Below are 19,566 nucleotides of genomic sequence, written 5' to 3'. Positions count from 1 at the left end.
GGAAGTCCTGGAGATGGGAGCAGGGTAGGAAAGAGGCTCAACCTGTTGGATACAAAGCCTTTCCCTCGTCAGCAGCACATGCCCTCGGATGTGTGGATGTGCAGCCAGTCACTGCATCCAAGCTCACCACAGCACTTCCATAATCTGGGCACTGGAGAACCTGGGAACCTTCCTACCCTGACCTGCCTGGATCACTTCTCCGACCAGTTCCTCCCTGGCTGCTCCAGGTCCGTGGTGAGCTCTGATCTCCTGGCAGAGGCCATGGGAGGCAGCATGGATTTTGGATGGCACGTAGGCCTTATTGTCATTGCTTTTCCCTTGCAAAATGTCACTGCCTCTAGAACACCCTCCTCCTCCTCTTCTCTTTAGACTTATGATGGCACTTTGTTCTTTTTAGCCAACCAAGCAGAACGTTCTGGTCTCCTTCTTGCCATGTGGACCTTACCTTTCTTAGATTCCCCAGCAAATCCTGTTCATATGCTCTAGCTTGTAGGAGCAGACATTTTCCATGGGGAAGTTGGGCTCCTCTGGAAAAATGAATGGAGGATCTTGGTCTTCTGTACAGACAGGCTGAGCAGTGGCCTTGACATTGTTGGGATCAGCTGCAACCTCTGTGGCAGTGTGTGGGAAGGATGTTTTGGGGTGTCTTTAGGGTGGGAGCTCTGGGTTCTGGGGGTCACCAAGAGGAAGAGGAGGAGGGAAGGTGCCTTATGCAGCCACATGTTCTTGAACCACTGCCGAGGGTTCTGGGCTCACTGTGGTGACTCTGAGCATCTCTCCAAGGCAAGAAGGCAGCACTTTACCTGCCTTTACAGTAAAGAGAAAGAACCTGCAGCACCAATAAACAGCCCCAAACTGAAATATTCCTGCAGAGCACAGTGCTTGAGAATAAAGGGAGAAGTCCTTTTACTCATAGCAGTGGTCCTTAGTTATCCTCCTGCTTCTTCCTGCTCCAGGCTTCATCCACCTTTTGGGATTAATCAGTGGCTATTTAAATTAGAAAGTGTGTGGGCAAGCTGCTGCATTCTGCATCACTCCACACTATTGATAGCAACCAAAAAGGGAGGTTTAGGAAAACTCAAGTGCAGTGAAGGCACAGGTGTCTTCTTGTCGGCTCCAAGTAATCTTATTTTTCCTGAGTAAAATTTTCCTCCCATTTGCACCATCTCCCCTGAGCCAGACTGAATCCTTCTCTAAATGTCACCTTTTCTTTGCCCACATATTAAAAAAAGAAGCAAATTGTGTTCATTTGCTTCAAAAATACAATTGCTTAGAATTGGTGCTGACTTGCAAACCAGAAAATTCCTTTTTTTTTTTGGTACCAGAGAACTGGGCTGCAGAAAAAGTGCTCACACTGCAAAATATGTCACTTTGGTACCAACTCTATTTGATGGCACTTCCACATGATCTCTGCATTTTTGTCCTGGTTTGGATACTCAGTTTGTTGTGGACACTCAAGCACACACACACTCGCTGTGGTTTGCCTTTGCTCTGTAATTTTTTCCATTTTTTTAGGTAAAAAAGCTTTCTTATTCCTTTTTTTTTAAAAACAAAAGTAATTTAAAGCCTGTATAGTATTCCAAGCACGCAGTGTAAATATTTATTCCTCAGTATTTTGCAGAGGGTTCTCTTTTGTGACTGAGTTGTGGGTTTGATTTTTAAGTCTCATTGTAGCACAGAGGCCCCACGTGTGGGTTGGGAGAGGAGCAACAAGTGTGATGTGTCCAACCCACCCCATCTGCCCTGATAAACTGCTTTTTGGGGGTTTGAGGACTGTTACAAATATCTTTTCAAACCTCTTCTGCTGATCTATGCCTTTAGCTTTGAAGGTGCCTGTCCAAAGATTGTGTACAGTCTGTTTGACCACTGTAACCGACTTTGCTATAAATTTGGGGTATTTTTTTCCAGTCAGAGGACCCAATAATCTTGTGTTTGATAGTGGCATCAACGCTGTGCATGTGCAAACTGTGACCTGTTGTTACAGAGAACAGCAACAGCTCCCTGCTGAGCCACAGCTCTCCTTGCACAGCCACCTGGGGCTGTCGCAGTGAGCACAGCGAGCCCCCGGATTTGGGAGGCACCAGGAACGCTGTGCAGCACATTTGGGATGCTCTTGGGCTGCCCAAGGGAGCCACAGCCCCCACGGCACAGACACCCCTCCCACAGCAGCGCAGCCACGAGCTGTAACTCACTGTGTAACTTCAAATGCAGTGTAACTACAACAAGGAGATCCAAGGAACTGCTGCAGGCACAGGGAGCACCAGGCTGGGAACAACCTCAGTGTGAGGCTGCTGAGGAAACAGGGTGTGGGATTTACTAGAGAAACTTGACAAGTTGGTACCAATTGAACTAACCCAGCTGGTCCTGAACTCATAAATAATGGGTGCAATTAGCATTATTTTCTTCATGCTTTCTTCACCCTGTGTGCAGGACAAGAACACTCACTGTTCTCACCTAGAGAGCACAAAGCATGTAAAATACTAGAGACTGTGGTAAGTAGAAAGCAGGAACGCTCTGGCTTGGCCTGTGACCACCCCCCTGGAGTTTGGGATGACTTGAGAGTTTAAAGAATCATTTGGAAGGATGGAGGTTTGGTTTAGGGGGAGGGAAGGAAGCTCTGCGAGGCTGTGGGTGGTGTCTGATGTGGCTGTTCAGGTATTGTTAATGGCCAGTCTTCCTCCAGTGCCCTCAGAACAGCTTGGCCTTGGTTTGGCTCTGAGCAGAGCTTCACCCGACTGACTAATGATGGGGACTTGTTCTGGGTCAAATCTGGGCACTGTGCTCTGCCACGTGTGTCTGGGAACAACCATGGGGGACTGTGAGCACTGAGGGTGAAGGAGTCATTTCCCAGGGTCGTTTCTGTGATGATGTGACACAGCAGCCAGTCCTCAGCTCCAGCTGTGGCGTGGCCGAGCAGCATCGGAGCAGGGCCAGCGGGACCCGGGCAGCGCTGGGATGCTGCAGCCTCAGGTCTCTCACACATCATTTTTTTCCCCCTGCAAAGGGGAAGGGCGTGGGAGGCTCCTGTTTCTCCATGTGTGTGAGTTCCTGTCTCCTTCCCTTCTCCCTTCCACTCCCAGTTTATTCCAGTGCTTTTTTAAGAGCCGCCGTTCCTCATCAACTGCTCGCTGTAATAGAAATGTCACTTTTTCTCACTGTATTGATTCCTTACAAACCTTGTGTGACATGCTAGGCTCCCCTGGATGTAGCTGATCATTTTTACTTTGTAAATATAATTACCTAACTTTACATTAACTATATAGTAATAAACTATTTTTGCACCACCCTTTGCATGCCGTGTGTGACAGGTTTACTTCTAAAAAGAAGGAAGAACAGGGCAGAGGTCAGAGCCTGAAAAGGGAGATGTTTGCCTTTAGTCTCACTTCACAAAGGACATGCAACAGGCAGCATTTTGACAGCAATAATATATTTTAAGTAGTTTAAATCTAGTGCTGCTGAATGGGATTTACTGGAGAATGACCTTCCCCAGGTGCTTCCACAGAGGCAATATAGTTTTCTTTCCCCCATGCAACCTTTCTCAGAACTGAACAAATCTAAAATCTGGGGATGTCCATGTATCATAAATATCTCAGTAAGGATCTATAGGAATTGGAATGCCAAAGTCAGATGAGGATATTGATGTTTTCTGTGAAAATGCTTTATTTAACAGTGCCAATCGCAGCACTACTAGTAACAAAACTGGTAACAGAATATCAATTTGGAGAACTATTAAGGCACTTTCTATTTAGTATAAAACAATTATTACACAGACATTATTTAGAGTTTGAAATACTCAGGTTTACATCATCTTTGTTCCACCCTGAGTTGCAGGGATGGAGATGCCGCCTCCCTCCCCTCACTGTCCCCAGCCTGGTGCTGCCAGGAGAGGGCACAGACCATGGCATGGCATCCCAACACCTGAAAGAACCAGGGTTTCCAGACCTCTCCTGAAGTGGATGACCCAACTGCAGCCATGTCTGCTCTCCAGACAAACACTTATCCCAAAGAACCGTTTCTCTCATTTCCTTCCAGACTTCCCTACACTTCCTTGCTGGAAGAGAAGCTGTCATTACTATCTGTGCTCATGCTTTTACACTGGAGCTCTGCTAGCCTTTAACCAAAGGAAACATGCACAATCAAAACTTTAACATTTTTGCTATTTCCCACAAATTTCCTTTGACAAACTTTCAACAATTAATGCCAACAGGGAATATAACTGAGGCACTTAATCTATAGAAGCTCGTAACTGCTGTAGCCCTTTTATCTCTCCTTTAGTTACTGGTGTAGAGGAGCCCTTGGGCTACAATTCCATTTGGCATTGGCTACAATTCCATTCCATATCCCACGCTGGAAAACTTTCCTTTTACCACTGAAACACGTGCCCAGCACTGTGTGAACACACCTGGTCTGCACCAGGACTCAGCAACGAGCCTGCCCAAAGTTTTAATGCCTGTGAATGCAGCTCTATGCCTGTAACCCTCACAACCAAACAGTTGTGTCATTCCCTCTAGCACAGGAATGACCCACAGCAAGGGATCTGTGGCATTTTAGGGCAGAGAACACTTCTCTGGAGATGTTTACCAAAGTTACACCCAGATGGACAAAACAATGATGTCTATACATAATAATAAAATCTGTGGGTGTTACCATGCTCCACTAGCCCTGTAAGGCAGCTCAATCATTTATTGCCTTTGAGAAAAAAACTGTAATTGGTGGGATTGTATTCTTCCCAAATCCTTTCAAACTCATCCTGAAAAGCCTTGACATACTCGGCGTCCTCCACGACCAGCACATTCTCCCGGTTGCTCTGGATGGCCTGCGTGGTCCAGTTGAGGGAGCCTGTGATGAGCATCCTCCGGTCCACGATGGCGAACTTGTGGTGCATGTACCCGCTGTGCTGGTCGTGGCGCACCTGGATCCCTGCAGAGACAGACACCTTCTCAGGGGTCACCGAGCCCCGCAGTGGGCCCCGGCCACCCCGGGTGCCGGGCTCCATGCCCGTGCCGCGATCGATGCCCGGCTGCACCGCGCTCACCCGCGTGGCGCAGGCGGCCGATCTGGGAGCCGTGCAGCCCCATGTACTGCGCGTCCGTGACGAGGCGGACGCGGACCCCGCGGCGGTGCAGCAGCTGCACGGCGCGGGCGAGCTGCGGGCAGGAGAAGCAGAAGAGGCAGAGGTCGAGCGAGCGGCGGGCGGAGAGGAGGCGGCGCACGAGGCGGCTCAGGGCGGTGTCGCCGCTCGGCAGCGGGCACGGGCAGGGCCGGGCGGGCGCCCCGGGCTGGGCCGCCTCGGCCAGCAGCGCCTCGATGCAGCAGGGCCGCGAAGGGAAGAACAGCACCTCCCGCACGGGCCGGGCCCGCCGCCAGGCCAACACCGCCAGCGCCACCGCGGTCACCGCCACCGCCGCCGCCGCCAGCGCCGCGCCCCGCGCACCCCCCACAGCCCCCAGAGCCCACATGGCCCGGCCCGGCCCGGCCCGCGCAGCCGCGGCAGAGGCGGGAGCGGCCTGTGGGGAGGAGTGGCCGCCACAAGGGGCTGGGCCGGGCTGCGAAATCCCGGCACCGAGCCTGCCCTCCCTTCCCCAAACGCCGACCCCTTCCCAGGCAGCGAAACTCTGACACCGAATCCTTCACCACACACCGACCGTGGACGCTGCAGACACACAACACATCCTTTAATCCGAGAATGGCTTGGGTTCGAAGGGATCTCAAAGGTCATCCAGTTCCAACCCCCTGCCATGGGCAGGGACACCTTCCACTATCCCAGGGTGCTCCAAGCCCCATCCGGCCTGGCCTTGCACACTTCCAGGGATGGGGCAGCCACAGCTTCTCTGGGCACCCTGTGCCAGGGCCTCAGCACCCTCAGGGTGGAATTCCTTCCCAATATCCCATCCATCCCTGCCCTCTGGCACTGGGAAGCCATACCCTGTGTCCTGTCACCCCAGTCCCTCTCCAGCTCTCCTGGAGCCCTTTTAGGCCCTGGAAGGGGCTCTTAGGTCTCCCTGGAGCCTTCTCTTCTCCAAGTGAACACCCCCAGCTCTCCCAGCCTCTCTCCAGAGCAGAGGGGCTCCATCCCTTGGAGCATCTTTGTGGCCTCCTCAGGACTTGCTCCAGCAGCTCCACATCCTTGTGATGTTGTTGGCCCCAGAGCTGGAGGCAGCTCTGCAGGTGGAGTCTCATGAGGGCAGAATAGAGGGGGACAATGACCTGCTGGACCCTGCCTGGCTGAGGAGACAGGGGTGGCAGAACCAGTACAAAAAGGCTTTGTCTGTAACTGCAGCCAGCAGTCACCCAGCACTGGGTCCATCACCCAGCAGCTGCAGCGCTCACCGCTCCCACCTCACTCCCAGGTACACGCTGCTCAGCCAGGCAGAAATCACATTGGAATATTTATCCAGCATCAATCAGTTTGTCTCTAAGGCGTATCATTTGGAGGGAAGGAGGGTGGTGAAAGATGTCTGCAGACATGATGCTTTTGTTAATTAAGTTGTGCACATTCCAGCTCTTGTTGATGGCAAAGGGAGCACCCGCGGCCTCACCTGCGAGCTGCAGGAACCTGCCCAGGCAATCATTTGGTAATCCCACATATAGATGTGTTTTGGCAGGCAAGCACAGCTGGGGTGTAGGTTCACTCACTTGGCAGCTCTCCCCCTTCTTTCCTGTGGGCATTTTATAAGTGTTAAGTTAGTGGTTTCCTTGCCCTGGCTCAAAACTGAGTCTGGTTGTCCATGACGGCCTCGGTTCAGGTCAGGATGGAGAGGGATCAACATCGTGCACGACTCACCAAGAGCAAGGGAGAAGCAGCAGCCTCGGGCTCGATCTCGTGACCAACCAACCTTTTGTTGTTTTGGAACAAACCACTGGAGTAGGTTTGTTGGATTGCTTGGGAGAGCTGAATTTTTCAAAAGACAAAACCAGTTCAGCAATCAAAAAGGTCTCAATGTCAAATGATGCCAAACTCACCTGCTCTGTTACGCAGCTCTGGACTGGACCAGAATAGTTTTAAAATAAAGAGTACTAGATCAGTCTACAAGAAACTAATACAAAGATAAGCAGAAAAGAACTATATTAAATCCTCTACATTAGATTTTGGCTATGGATGCAGGAATTTTGTGGATCAATTGCTGCTTCCCCCCCCACAACACACACACACATTGAAAATGAACACAAAACCAGGCTTTGTTCATTTTACAAAAATAGCTCTTATGAGATTTAATGCCTGTCTCCATTTTACAGATGTTCCAGACAAAAATCAACCTGCATATTTTATATATAAGAACAGAACTTGTGACAAGCTGGAACATCCTCTCTGAGCTTGAGTGAGTGTAGAAGGTCACCTGGGTAAAACCTGCCTTTAGCTTGTTCAAAATATCTGTGGTAATGTCAAGTGTTCCCAATAATGATCCAGAAAAACAAAAAAAAGACATAAATCCCAGACTTCACAACAGAAACAGTGATTCCTTACAGTACAGATAAGGAATATCTGGTTAGGTAATTAAAAAATGCACCAAGGTTTTCATCAACTATTAAGCAAAAATGGCTACTATAGAGTTATATAAGGGAGCACCTACAGGTTGAATCTCTTCTGCTTAACTTAATTAGGAAGCTAAAAAAGACAGAAGAGAACCTTATCCTGGCGAGGTTATCTTAATTACCTGGAAGTTCTGCAACCACAGGCAAAACAAGGCGAGTATTTTCCCCTCTGAGAGGCAAGCAGGCTGCATTTTGAGACTTCTTATTTTACAATTCACCCTCCCAGACAAGATTTCCAAAGCAAATGCTAAAACCGTCTCAAGTTAAGATATAAATAAATAAAGAGGAGTGACAGGACTCCCGTGGGATATCCTGACTTATGCTACAGCAGAAAATAGTCTCTTAAATCTGAGCACAAAGTCGTTTGAAATAATTTACATGTGATCCATACCCTGTGACGTGTCTCTTATTTTTGGTTCTTGTTCTCTCAGGCATTTAGGAGATTTATGAGGGATTTCAGTGAGATTAACCATATGCACTCCCAGGAGTTCTGGATGTTGTCACAGGCCTGCCAAGGAATCCAAAGGTGAGGCCTGCTGCCACACCATGAGGCTTAATGAGGACAGGATGGGATTTTAATTAATTTAGCTGGTTCTTTGAGCATTGCTGTGTTTTAGTCTCGAGTGTGCACATCTAGATTGAGCTGAGTTCCAGGAGAGACAGAAGCACTGTGGATTAGCACTTATTAGTCCAGTCTCACAGCAAGTAGAAAAGACTCAAGTCACTCTTCAAGTTGGTTTGAGGACGAGGAGAATAGTGATGAAGCCTCACTATCCACCTAAAGCACATGCTGCAGGCTCAGCAGAGGTAACCAGGGTTCCCTGCTCTTCTCTGAAGGCAGCAGGGGAGGTTGGGCACCCTTTAATTCCGGGACTCTGAGGACGTTGGGCTGCGAACTGTTGACATCAGGTGGGACTTGTACGTCTTGCTCAGGCCGGTCATCCAGAACTTGAGAAGCTTGACATTGTCCTCCTCTGCAGCTCCCAGAATGCTCAGCAGTTTTTGGGTATCCTCCTTGGGTCTGCTGTCCACTTTAGTGAATTTAAAGAGGACTTTCACTTTACTGCAGGAACAAGAGATTCCTGTCATTATCAAATGGACTCGCACGCATCAAACAGGGAACAAGGAGGAACTGGAGCTTCTCTTGGGACCTACTGCAACTAAATGTTAATAAATCCTTCAACCAGTGTTTCATGGAAACTATTCTCATGCTTTGATGAAGGAGGGGGATTAGTTAGGGAGATGACTCATTTGCAGTAATAATGGCATATTTCTAGTTTGGTTTTTTCACTCTAGCAGAAAGTAGAACAATTAATAGTGACAACTGGGAATCTTCCCTGCGAGACAAATCCAGGGCCCATCTGGCCTTCAGGTAAATTCACAAACTCGTGATATTCCATCAATTATTTCACATGACTGACTGGTCTTCCTTTACAGCTACCTGCATCTCTGAAATGCAGTGCCTGAAGGCAGAACCTGGGCATGTGTTTGGGTGTTACCTGTGCTGGGGTATGGCCACGCTGACAGGCAGAGAGGGATTTGCATATTTAATCCTCCTAACCAAGGTGAGGCAGACAGGTGTTGTCATGCAGGTAACCTACAGATGTGTGTACTGAAGCATAAAGGTTAAGAACTGCTTAAAGCCAAAAAGAGATTTAGGACTAGAGTAGAAAATTCTTAACTCCTGACTTAATTTGCTCCTGTAAATCCAACTACTGCTGAACTGCAGCAGAAGTCACCTGGACTGAAGTGTGTCCTGCACTCTGCTGTAACTGTTCTAGGAGCAGTGCCAAAGCTGCTCCCCTGAAAGCAAGGTAGCTCTACTTACTTCATCCACTCCTCCTTCAGGCAAACAAGGCACTGATCCACAACATCCACGGAGAGGTTCTGGTTGGTCAGGGCAGCTTCGATCTTGTTCAAGATTGTTGGGCCAACTGCAGGAGCAGAAAAAGGGGGAAAGGGTGAGAAAGAGGACACACAAGCCAAAGGCTACTGCTTACACCCTTACTACTACTTCTTAAATATATCCCCCAGTGGCCTGCTGGGATTTCATTTCCATGGAAGAGGAGCTGAAGATCATCCCATTAGAAAACCATCTGATCCAAGAAGCAACATGGAATTCAGTGAAGGACCCTGGGACATCAAAACAGGTTCAGGGGCCTTTGTTTTCTTCAGCCCCACTTCTTAACTGCTGCTTTTGTTGTGCCCTTATCAAAAGATCCTTAAAAACAAAAGGTTATGAAAAAGCCTTCATGCTTTGTACATACATATAAAAATATGAACCCTCAACTTACTCTTGATTTAATGTTCCTCTTGTTAAGGGCAGTTCCAGGATACTTAGAGAAAAAATAAACCAGCAACCAACCCAAGGCATTCCTGGACCACTTTTTGGAAGTCCCTAGGAGACTTTTTTCCCTAGTAAGTTTGATGGTGTGGTGGAGAAAAGACCTTCCAGTGATTATTTTTGTCCAGAAGTTTCTGGACATGCCACTGATTGGATGGAAAATAGACTGGTGTATTCATACATGTGCAATAGGAAGAGCACTACGTAGAGAGAAGTCTCTGCTTTGCTTCTCTACCTTCAGGGACAGAGAGGAAGGATGAGTCATCTGCCATGTCTTTTGAGACACTCAGTGAGGCCAATTCATCTAAATTAAGACTTCACAGAAAACATGAGACTGATGGACCTTACTCAAATCACACCTTAAGTGCACATGTTCAACTGCTGGAAGGAAGTAGGTAAAATTATATAAAAAAGTCTGGGTATTTCTCTATCAGTCATATTTGGCTATCAAGTGGAATGTGGAAAATTAGTGATGTTGTGGTCCTTACAAGTTAGTCTTACTCAAAATAAATACTCAAGTATTCCAGGATTGAAAGTGTAGGCTACAGAATTTCCCTACAATTTTTCTTACACGTATGTTACAGAATCCATTTCTCATTTATGAAAATTAATAGGCAAAATGCTGATCTGGGAGAACAAATCTTTTATAATTGAACAATCTGTGGTGAACCTCACCTCAAACAGCTAAACCCCAGCTGAATATTGACCCAGCTTCTACTCCAACCTCCTTAAGGGCCAGTACATGAAAACCAGTTAAAGATCAAGATGCTCTTTGAATCTCAGTGACAGAGGTTCTTTCTGCTTTCAAAGCACCCACCTCGATCTGCTGCAACAGGGCTCCCACTGGTGACAATGAACTCATACTTGTTGAGGGACTGCTCATCATCAAACAGGGTTGGGTAGAGGCTGGAGCGGGTGGCAGTGCGGACTTCCACGAGGACAGCAAACTCTGGAGCAACAAGAGTCCAAAAGAACGTGAGCTGTGCTAGGGCAGATTCCAAAACACAGCTACAGACCCTGCTATGGGCAGTGCCTAGAGAAGGTGTCACATCTTTTAGTCACTGACCAGGCAAAGACATGGGGAAAACAAAATGAAGCAGTTCAGGCTTTATTTCATGCAGGCAATACTTATTTAAAAAAAATTAAAAATCTGGTGTCCTTTAACATGAGATGACAGCAAGAGGAGAAGGTTCTGCAAGAGGTTCTTACCAGATGACAGGATGTGGGGTGGGATTTGGACATGTGGGCTCAGGCCTAGGAAGTTGCACCGATAGGCCTCCTCATACTGGTCACTGTAGGGGATGATCCGCACACACCCGATGGGCAGCATCGTCTGCAGGGGGAAGGAAACCAGTCAAGAGAAACTCTGGAAGTAAAACTAAAGGACAATTGTCTCCCTGACTTCAGGGCTGACCAAGAGCTGGAGCACTGCTTAGGCAGATGCTCCTGATTTGGAGGATCGAAGTAACCTACTCAGCTTGAGAGCCCATGCAGTCGCTGAGGACAAGCAAGACACCCAAAGGTTGTGCATGTTTTTTTGGGCCTTTTAATTGTTGTTTTTCTCAAAAACCACATAATTTAGAACACACTCTTCACAAGATTACATATCGGGGCAGATCATTATAAAGGCTGGAGCAGTAGAGAAATACATGTAAAAATATGCAGCCAAGAAATAAATGTTTCTACCCGTAGCACATCAAAGGCAGACTGGACAAGATCCATATCTCGAGCTTTCCAGATGACCTGGTTCCCCATCAGAACATGCCAAGCTAGCATTCGGAATGCTGATGCCCCAAGAACCTGGAAAAAAAAAACCCAAAGCATTCTGCATTGGTTACAAAAATGAGTGAAATGTCCAGTTTGCCCCGTTAAAAACATGAGTGACAGGTAGGAAAATGGCTAGAACTGAACAGCAGGAACAAACATGGAAATTTAGCACATGAACCTTCCCCCTCAGCCAGGTCACTGGGAGCACTGGAGAAAAGCAAGATCTGCACAGAATAATTTATTCTATTTGTAAATTATTTTTCCTCTCTGAAACACTTTTTTTAAAGGCAAATATTACTTGGCTTTAAAGATGCTGCACAACCTCTGTATTAAATTACTGCTCTTGGGAAGAAGAGAAGTGCAGAATTTGAGAGAAATCATCTGACTCCACCCCACATGACTGATGATCACCAGAGGCCCACATGAGGAAGGGAGCATGCCTGGAGATGCAGTTCACATCATGTTCCTGGCTGGGCAGGCACTGTGCTGAACACAGCACCAGGACATGTGCAGATTGCAGGAAATAAATGTATCTTTTAAAAAAAAAGGCATTATCAGGAGAAAAGAGCTTGTGGACTCAGCACCCTTTCTTACCTGTCTCATGTGCCTGAGAGAGCGAAAGACAGACAACCTTCTGTGAGCTATGTTCCAGCTGTTGCAATCTGGCATCAGAGATGTTTCAGGGGAGCTTTTGGACAGCTCCTGCCCTTCCACAACATCTGGCTGGGAAGAAGGCTTCTCTTCTTCCTCAGAACCATCCCAGCCTTCTGACTCTTCTTTCAGATCTAGCGAAAAAAAAAAAAAGCCAGAGTGGTCATAAAAATTGCTGCTGTCTAGGAATGGAAACTGGAAAGTGCCCACATGGGTGTATGTGGGAAGAGAGAGCTCAGAACACAGTAACTGAAAGTACTGGCAGCAGCACAGACACACCAAAGTGTTAATGACGTGTTAATTCAGATAAAAATAACTACTCAAGGGTCAAGAAGGAATTTTTCATCTTCTACAGAACAGAAAGTCATATTTTTTTATCAGCTATGTTCTCTATTCTTGTTTTAAAAGTTATAGCCAAAGCTTTGTAGACTCTAGTCTAAATGGGTTGATAAAATAATTCAATGCAGGAAAAAAAAAACTATGATCCTTTACTTTTAGAAAGTTTGTAGAAAAAGAAGCAAGAAATGCATATGTTGTGACTGCAAATCCTCCTGGCTATAGAGATTCGTTGGGAGGGCCAGCCCAGCCAGAGAGAACAATCTTGATGATGCAACACTGCTACTCAAGTGACAAACACCACGTGCAGAGAGCCTTTGAGGTGCCTGGATTTCACATTCCTGTCAGAGCCATCTCCAGATGGGAGAGTGGATCAGCTGCTTCAGGGACTACCATGAAGGTAAAGGAGATGAGCAATGTTTGTGCTTAAGATGCTGATCAAAGGACCCAGGGTTTCACCATCTAAAGCATTCTCAGAGGGTCTTTGCAGCTCTGGAAACTTCTAGCTCACCTGCAAGTTTCTCCATCTGAACAAGGGTGTCTTCTGTGGGTGCTCCCTCCAGAAGCTTCTCTGTAAGCCGGCTACCACAAGCTTTCAGAAGCCTGGAGACATTGAAAGGAAGAGTAGCAGGGTTCATGCAGCTTGCCAAGTAAGACACTTGGTGCCATGATGTCAATAAAAACTCCAGCACTAACCAGCACATCCCTGTGCTTTCATCAGTGTGGGACTATCGGCCCATCTTACAATCCCTGCCATGCAAAGTCACCCACATCCCATTGCTCTGCAATTTCTTAGTGCAGCATGCTTATCCCCCATCCAAATCACATGCCAGTGTTGCAACCCTCCCTGTGGCATCTTTCCAGGGAAGTTTAATGAACCAGTCAGGCACTGGAGCAACTGGACTCTCTCAGAGCCCAATGGCTGCATGTCCCACGCTGCTGATCCCAACACAGAGGCACTCCGAGGTGAACCACCACGGTCTGTCACATGTGAATTCGGGGTGCAACACACTGGGGGTAGGAGCATCTTTTATCCTTCCACACTTCCACACTGCAAAACCTTTCCATCTGCACAGCCATGGCCTCTATTAGCTGCCACATTAGTTTTACTTCACAGTAAAAAGACATTTATTTGTCCTAAAGGCATCAGTGTTGGCTCTTTCCAGTTCAGATGCTACTCAGCAAAGTCTAAGTATTACCTCAAAAAAAAAAAAAAAATACCCAAACACTCAAATCACATTCCCAGTCTTTCAGGATATGGCAATATCCTCCTCAGGAAGGAGGTGTACAAGCTGAGAACAGCAGCGCATTACCAAGCAAAGGAGGTGTGCAGACAGGCCCAGAGGTTCTCGTCGTTGGTCAGGGATGTCAGGGAGCGGGCGGCGTTCCCGTTGCGCTGGTGCAGGAAGGGGGTGAAGGCTGTGTTCATGCGCTGGGCACGCTGGGGGCACCCAAACTGCTCTGCTTCAAACACCTGCACACACAACAAGGGCAGCGTCACAGACTGAAAGAGATTCAGTGTTTGCACAGAGCTCAGCCAAAAAGTCACAACAAAAATACCAAGTGAAAAGGGTGCGTCACACAGACCTATCCAGTTACAGGAAAACAGAGAGAAGGGACATCTTATTCTTAGATGGACTAAAATTATCACTAGGTAACATCTGTGCTCCAAAATCACTGTCCTCCCCAGATTTACTTACTTGCATTTGTAACAGAGCTGTTGTCTACCAGGCCTGTAAAAAGCATCAAGTGTTTCAAGTGACAAAAATACCCTGTTCCTTCCCTCCTACATGCCAAACACAGAATCCTGGAATGGTTTGGGTTGGAAAGGACCTTAAAATTCAACTTGTTCCAACCACCCTGCCACATGCAGGGACATCTTCCACTAGACCAGGTTGCTCCAAGCCCTGTCCAACCTGGCTGTGAAGACTTCCAGGGATGGGGATACACACCATTCTCCTTGTGTCAATCTTAACAATTACCCTGGCATGAGCTGGATCAGCTTTTTGACTCAGCTGTCAATCAGGGACCGTGATGCTGCACTAACATTGAGTCACAGGAACTCTGCACTGACCCACCTTCAGCGCTTTGCCCTGGAGCTCATCAATGATGCCTCTGATTTTTCCCAGCAAGAAAGGCCAGGAGTTGATGAGGTAAATCCGGTCCATCATGATGGTGATGATGCTGTACCAGCGCTGGAAACCTCGAGCCAGGCTGTCTTTGATAAAGAAGGTGTGGCTGAACACAAAACCATGCTGTTCATCTCCAAAAAAAATTGGGCCTTCACGTCCTGGGCAGACCTGAAGGGAAGGGACACACACCAAAGTCATTAAATACATCACAGAGTAACCAACTAAACAGCTTCCTGCACTTTAACACCCACTTGGTAAATAAATGAAGCCTTTTTACACTACTACCCCAAAAGTGTGGTCCAACAGCCCTCCAGAGGTATCCTACAAACACTCCAAATCCTTACATTTAACTGTATTTTAAGAATTCAGCTCCATTCAACTACAATACTGAGAATCCAGAAGGAATTTTGCTGATCCTGACACACAACTGCTCATTAATCTGTAAGGTTTTTCCTTCATATCTGTTAGAGGATGAATATTAATGGTCTACAAAGGGCACTCAACAACAGATTCGGAGGTTTTTACAAGAATAGGTTATCTTACAATGAAAATTAATAAGCACAAGGAATGAAACCAAGAAGGGGATATTTTTAGCCTCACAACATGAGAGGAAGGAACCCTCAAGCTTATCAAAGATCAAGCTTAAAAAATACCACCAATTCTGGAATAAACAGACTTCTGCGCCTGTCTTTCCACCTCGTTCCCTCAGTGTTTCAGTCCGCACAGAGCAGCCAGGATCAGCTAAGAAATATCTTGGATCTGAAGTGATACAGGAGCCATAAATAGTGTTTCCCTGTCCTCCAAGGCAGGTACCTCACAGCTGAGGCTGCGGACGCAGGCCTGGCGCACGATGCTGAACAGCTGGGGGTGGTTTGGGTGCTGGTGGCTGACGTACTTGATCGAGGTCTCTTTGTCGTGGCTGACGTACCCCGGGTGTCCTCCTGCAAGAGAGCGGCAGCCCTGAAGGCAGAAAAGCACATCCAGCCATAAATGAGAGTGCAGTTATCTCGGGTTTCCAAAGAGTTCTGAAGCTTTGTTCCCTCCAAAACACCGTAAAATGTTATTCACACACACAGACAGGAACACAAAGACTCAGAACACAAGGAACGTGAATCAGGGTCAGGATTTGAGCTCAGCTCCTCACACAAAACTCTGATATACTTCCTCTGTTCTTATGCTCATTTTCCACTATTTAATTTCATTGTGAACTTGGTGCTGGCTCTACAGCTGGTAAAGTTCAGTTACAGCAGCTGTGAAACCAACTGGCCAAACAAAACTGGCTCTACAGCTGAAGGGAAAGTAAATAATAAATATGTCAGAGCAAGTACTGATAGAAGACAAGTATGAGAATCATGGAATCATGGAATGGTTTGGGTTGGAAGGGACCTTAAAGATCACCTCGTTCCACCCCCTGCCATGGGCAGGGACACCTCCCACTGTCCCAGGTTGCCCTAAGCCCGGTCCAACCTGGCCTTGGACACTTCCAGGGATGGGGCAACCTGTGCCAGGGCCTCACCACCCTGACAGGGAAAAATTTCTTTAGTATATCCAACCTAAATTCCCCCTCTTTCAGTTTCAACACACTGCTCCTTGTCCCATCACTGCAGTTTCTGATGAAGAGTCCCTCTCTGGATTCCCTACAGGCCCATTCAGACACTGGAAGGTTGCTGTGAGGTCTCCACACAAAGTTCTGTTCTCCAGGCTGAACAGCCCTGAACGACTGAGAATATACATTTTTCCTATTGTTTTAATTGATTTTGCTTTTTATATGTTTCCTAACCAATACTGCTCTTAAAATTATTATTAATAAATGATCTGACCTAATCTAACAAAGTAAATGCTCTTTGAGGATTAGGAAAGTATTTCTTATCCACAAGAGAATCACAGAATCACAGAGCTTAAAGACCTCAAGGTCCTGTCAAGGTGTATGTATTCAACAACAGCTCCTCCATCCTCTTGTGATGGATCATTAGGATTAGACTTAGGGCTAGCTTGCAGTTCATGAGGACTTGGAGATCTTCTGGCACTGACACATACAAAACAAGTTCTGTTCACATTTTTTTCTCTCTAAACAATTGAATTTACATCAGAGAATCCCAGAGCCCTTTAGCCAAGCCAAGGACACCAATGCCCATACACAGATTTTCACACTTGCCTCACACATGTCTGATTTCTTTGGCCCTGGGCTGCTGGAGTCGGCGCTGGCCCCTTCAGCCGGGCTGTGTGAGCGGATCCGGCTGCTCATCTGAATCCCACCTTCCTCCTCTTCTGCCTGTTCATTCTGCCCGGAGATGTCCCCGCTGCCGGCGCCCTGCGGGAGTGGTGAATGCAGGACCTCGGTGCAGAACAGGGTGCGAGGGCCGTGGAGCTCACAGAAATGGCACAGAGCAACGATAGCGTTCATAGTGAGGGCTCAGCACACCTGCCAGACCTCCTGCAGCCAGGGAGAGAGCACACGGTCAGCACACGGGGTATCATAGCATCTCTCAGGCCTCACTGGTGCCAGTCCTGTTCTGCATCCCTCCAGGAACAGCTGGCCTTAAGCTCAGCCTGAGCCTGGGAACTCCAAGACCATCGAGTCCAACTTGAGATCCCCACCTTGACACCCAGACCAGAACACTGAGTGCCACATCCAGTCTTTCCTTAAACCCCTCCAGGGATGGTGACTCCAACACCCTCCTGGGCATTCCACTGATCCAGGACCAACCTTCTGTGTACTGATGGGACGGGCTCGAGCAACCCAACCTGCTGTGCCCATATCCTGGACACTGAGCCAGGACACCTCAAGCCCCACGGGGGTGAATGAGGCTGGACCAACCCCTCATGCCCAGACACCTCCAGTCTTACAGGGACAGGTTCAGGGAGTCCCGGAATGGTTTGGGTTGGAAGGGACCTTGAAAATCATCCAGTACAACCTCCTGCCATGGGCAGGGACACGTTCCATTATCCCAGGTTGCTCCAAGCCCTGTCCAACCTGGCTTGAACACTTCCAGGGATGGGGTAGCCACAGCTTCTCCGGCCAACCTCTGCCAGGGCCTCACCACCCTCACAGCGCAAATTTCTTCCCAATATCCCATCTAGCCCCGCTGTCAGTTTGAAGCTTGTCCTGTCACTCCAGACCCCTGTAAAGTCTTGCCCCATTTTTCCTGTAAGTTCCTTTAGGTACTGGAAGGCCACAGTTAGGTCACCCCCAAGGCTTCTGTTTTCTAGGCTGAACAATCCCTATTCTTCCAGCCTTTCCTCAAAGGAGAGGTGCTCCTCTCCTCTGACCAACTTGGTGGCCTCCTCTGGATCAAGGCTGAGGTCACACAGACCCGACCCCCGTGCCCGGAGCCTCAGGAACGGTCCGGCCCTGCTGAGCGCCCGCGGATCCGAACGCCTCAGGCCCTGCCGGACCCGGGCCGGCCTATCCTGCCGGGCCCCGTGTCCGGTTCCCCGTGCCCGGTCACCCCCGGCCCAGTCCCGGCTCCCCGTGCCCGGAGACCCCGCTCACCGCGGCTCCCCCGGCCCGGCCCGTGTCCGCGGGCGCCTGACACCGACTGACCCACCGGCCGTACCACCCTCACTGCCAGCTGGGGGGGGGGACAGGGGCAGACAGCTCCTCGCCCGCGCGCCCGTCGACGCCGCGGAGAAGCGCGAAGATGGAGAAAAAAGTAGGAGAGAGAGAGATGAGAAGCCCGTTCGTACCGTGGGACTGAGCTGGCCGTCCCGCCGTTCTCCTGGGGAACAGCTACCTCCCCGGCTGCAGCAGTGGCTCGGCCCAGGGCCGCACTGCCCACATGGGCCGGGCGGAGCCATTACCTCAAGGGAGAGGGGACATGAGGAGGCATAGAAGGCGCCTCCTCCCCTCGCGCCGCTACACCCGTCCAGCTGTCACAGCGCAGAGTGGGAACAGTGGTGTTTGATCACCGGGAACACGAGAAGGGACGAGCGGCAGCCTGCGACCCGCGGGGGCCGCCCCGGGAGCGGGCCGCGCTCCCCCCGCGGGGTGGTACGGTCCTCACTGTGGGTCACGTGAGCAGCGGGCGCTGGGAGGGAACCCCGGGCGGCCGCGGGCGGAGTCCCCGAAGGAGCCGGGACGGGAACCGGGAGCGGGGGGACGCGGCGGGGCCGGGGCCGGGGCCGGGGCCGGGGCCGGGGGCAGAGGCTGCCGCGTTAGCGAGCTTCGCCATCGGCTGCCGCAGGGCCTCTTCCCGGCACTGCCCCCCGCCTCAGGGCGGTGCCGTGTTCTCCGCAGGCTCGGCGCGACTTCTCCACTGGAGACTCAGCACCCACTGTCTGTCTTAATTCTTTAAAGTGCTTAGAATGTAAGATTATGGCAGATGAAGGCTTCGAAGTATTGTCGTTTCCCGATTTATAAAGCAGCTGTATGGTGTTTACTCAGGTACAGCCCGGGAAGACCAGGGAGCAAATGCCAAAGTTAAATCTGTTCAGGCTCTTCATTTCCATTAAACTACTACAGTTTCTCTTCAGGATATCAAGTTTAAGTATTAAAAGATTATATACCTCTAGGAATCTATGACAGAAAGCTAAACCAAATTCCATGTGAACTATTAGGCTTCAAAATAACAAAGTACCGGATTCTTCCCTGCCCCTTGGAGTTGCCCCTTACAGAGTTTTAAATACCCGAATCTGAATGAAAATAGTAAATTTTCAAGAATATAACAGCATAGATTATTTAACTGAGTAAAACTTGTACTTCAATCCCAAGAAAAGAGCAGCTGATACCACTATAAGACATGCCTCTGGATCCAAGCAGCCACACATGGACTAATAATTACGGCTCTGATAAAAACAATACCC

General features: G+C 48.8%; 2 protein-coding genes across 3 annotated transcripts; both read right to left on the bottom strand.

The window, feature by feature from the left end:
• Nucleotides 1-3,636: 3,636 nt before the first annotated feature.
• Nucleotides 3,637-5,459, bottom strand: LOC121672982 (mitochondrial cardiolipin hydrolase-like). Its single transcript, XM_042045966.1, has 2 exons — nt 5,036-5,459; nt 3,637-4,920 (listed from the first exon to the last, which is right to left on the bottom strand). The coding sequence occupies exons 1-2, from the start codon at nt 5,457-5,459 to the stop codon at nt 4,679-4,681; spliced, it is 666 nt and encodes a 221-aa protein (XP_041901900.1). The 3' UTR covers nt 3,637-4,678.
• Nucleotides 5,460-7,049: 1,590 nt separating this feature from the next.
• Nucleotides 7,050-18,708, bottom strand: LOC121672979 (folliculin). 2 transcript variants are annotated; one of them, XM_042045963.1, is made up of 12 exons: nt 18,451-18,708; nt 16,919-17,197; nt 15,577-15,723; nt 14,710-14,931; nt 13,945-14,105; nt 13,143-13,234; nt 12,239-12,429; nt 11,564-11,677; nt 11,087-11,210; nt 10,695-10,826; nt 9,362-9,467; nt 7,050-8,596 (listed from the first exon to the last, which is right to left on the bottom strand). In XM_042045963.1, exons 2-12 carry the CDS (start codon nt 17,165-17,167, stop codon nt 8,395-8,397), a joined length of 1,740 nt encoding a protein of 579 aa, XP_041901897.1. In that variant the 5' UTR covers nt 17,168-17,197; nt 18,451-18,708; the 3' UTR covers nt 7,050-8,394. The 2 variants fall into 2 exon arrangements, with proteins under 2 accessions (XP_041901897.1, XP_041901896.1); XM_042045962.1 differs by lacking the exon at nt 18,451-18,708 and adding an exon at nt 18,257-18,352.
• Nucleotides 18,709-19,566: the final 858 nt, after the last annotated feature.

The sequence above is a fragment of the Corvus kubaryi genome, unplaced genomic scaffold, assembly GCF_017639235.1.
Source record: "Corvus kubaryi isolate FWS band 111438036 unplaced genomic scaffold, C.kubaryi_AGA036_p1.0 65067, whole genome shotgun sequence".
NCBI classification, from domain to species: Eukaryota; Metazoa; Chordata; class Aves; order Passeriformes; family Corvidae; genus Corvus; species Corvus kubaryi.
Note: the sequence above shows the minus strand (reverse complement) of the source record. Positions and strands in the feature narration are given on the sequence as shown.

Excerpts from the sequence above, each read along its gene's own strand:
- LOC121672982 (XM_042045966.1), bottom strand. The coding sequence starts at position 5,459 with ATGTGGGCTCTGGGGGCTGTGGGGGGTGCGCGGGGCGCGGCGCTGGCG. Across the intron at positions 4,921-5,035 it reads CGGCCGCCTGCGCCACGCGG|GGATCCAGGTGCGCCACGAC; the intron begins GTGAGCGCGGTG and ends CTGTCTCTGCAG.
- LOC121672979 (XM_042045963.1), bottom strand. The coding sequence starts at position 17,167 with ATGAACGCTATCGTTGCTCTGTGCCATTTCTGTGAGCTCCACGGCCCT. Across the intron at positions 12,430-13,142 it reads TCAGATGGAGAAACTTGCAG|ATCTGAAAGAAGAGTCAGAA; the intron begins GTGAGCTAGAAG and ends TTTTTTCGCTAG. Across the intron at positions 9,468-10,694 it reads CCCTGTTGCAGCAGATCGAG|TTGGCCCAACAATCTTGAAC; the intron begins GTGGGTGCTTTG and ends CTGCTCCTGCAG.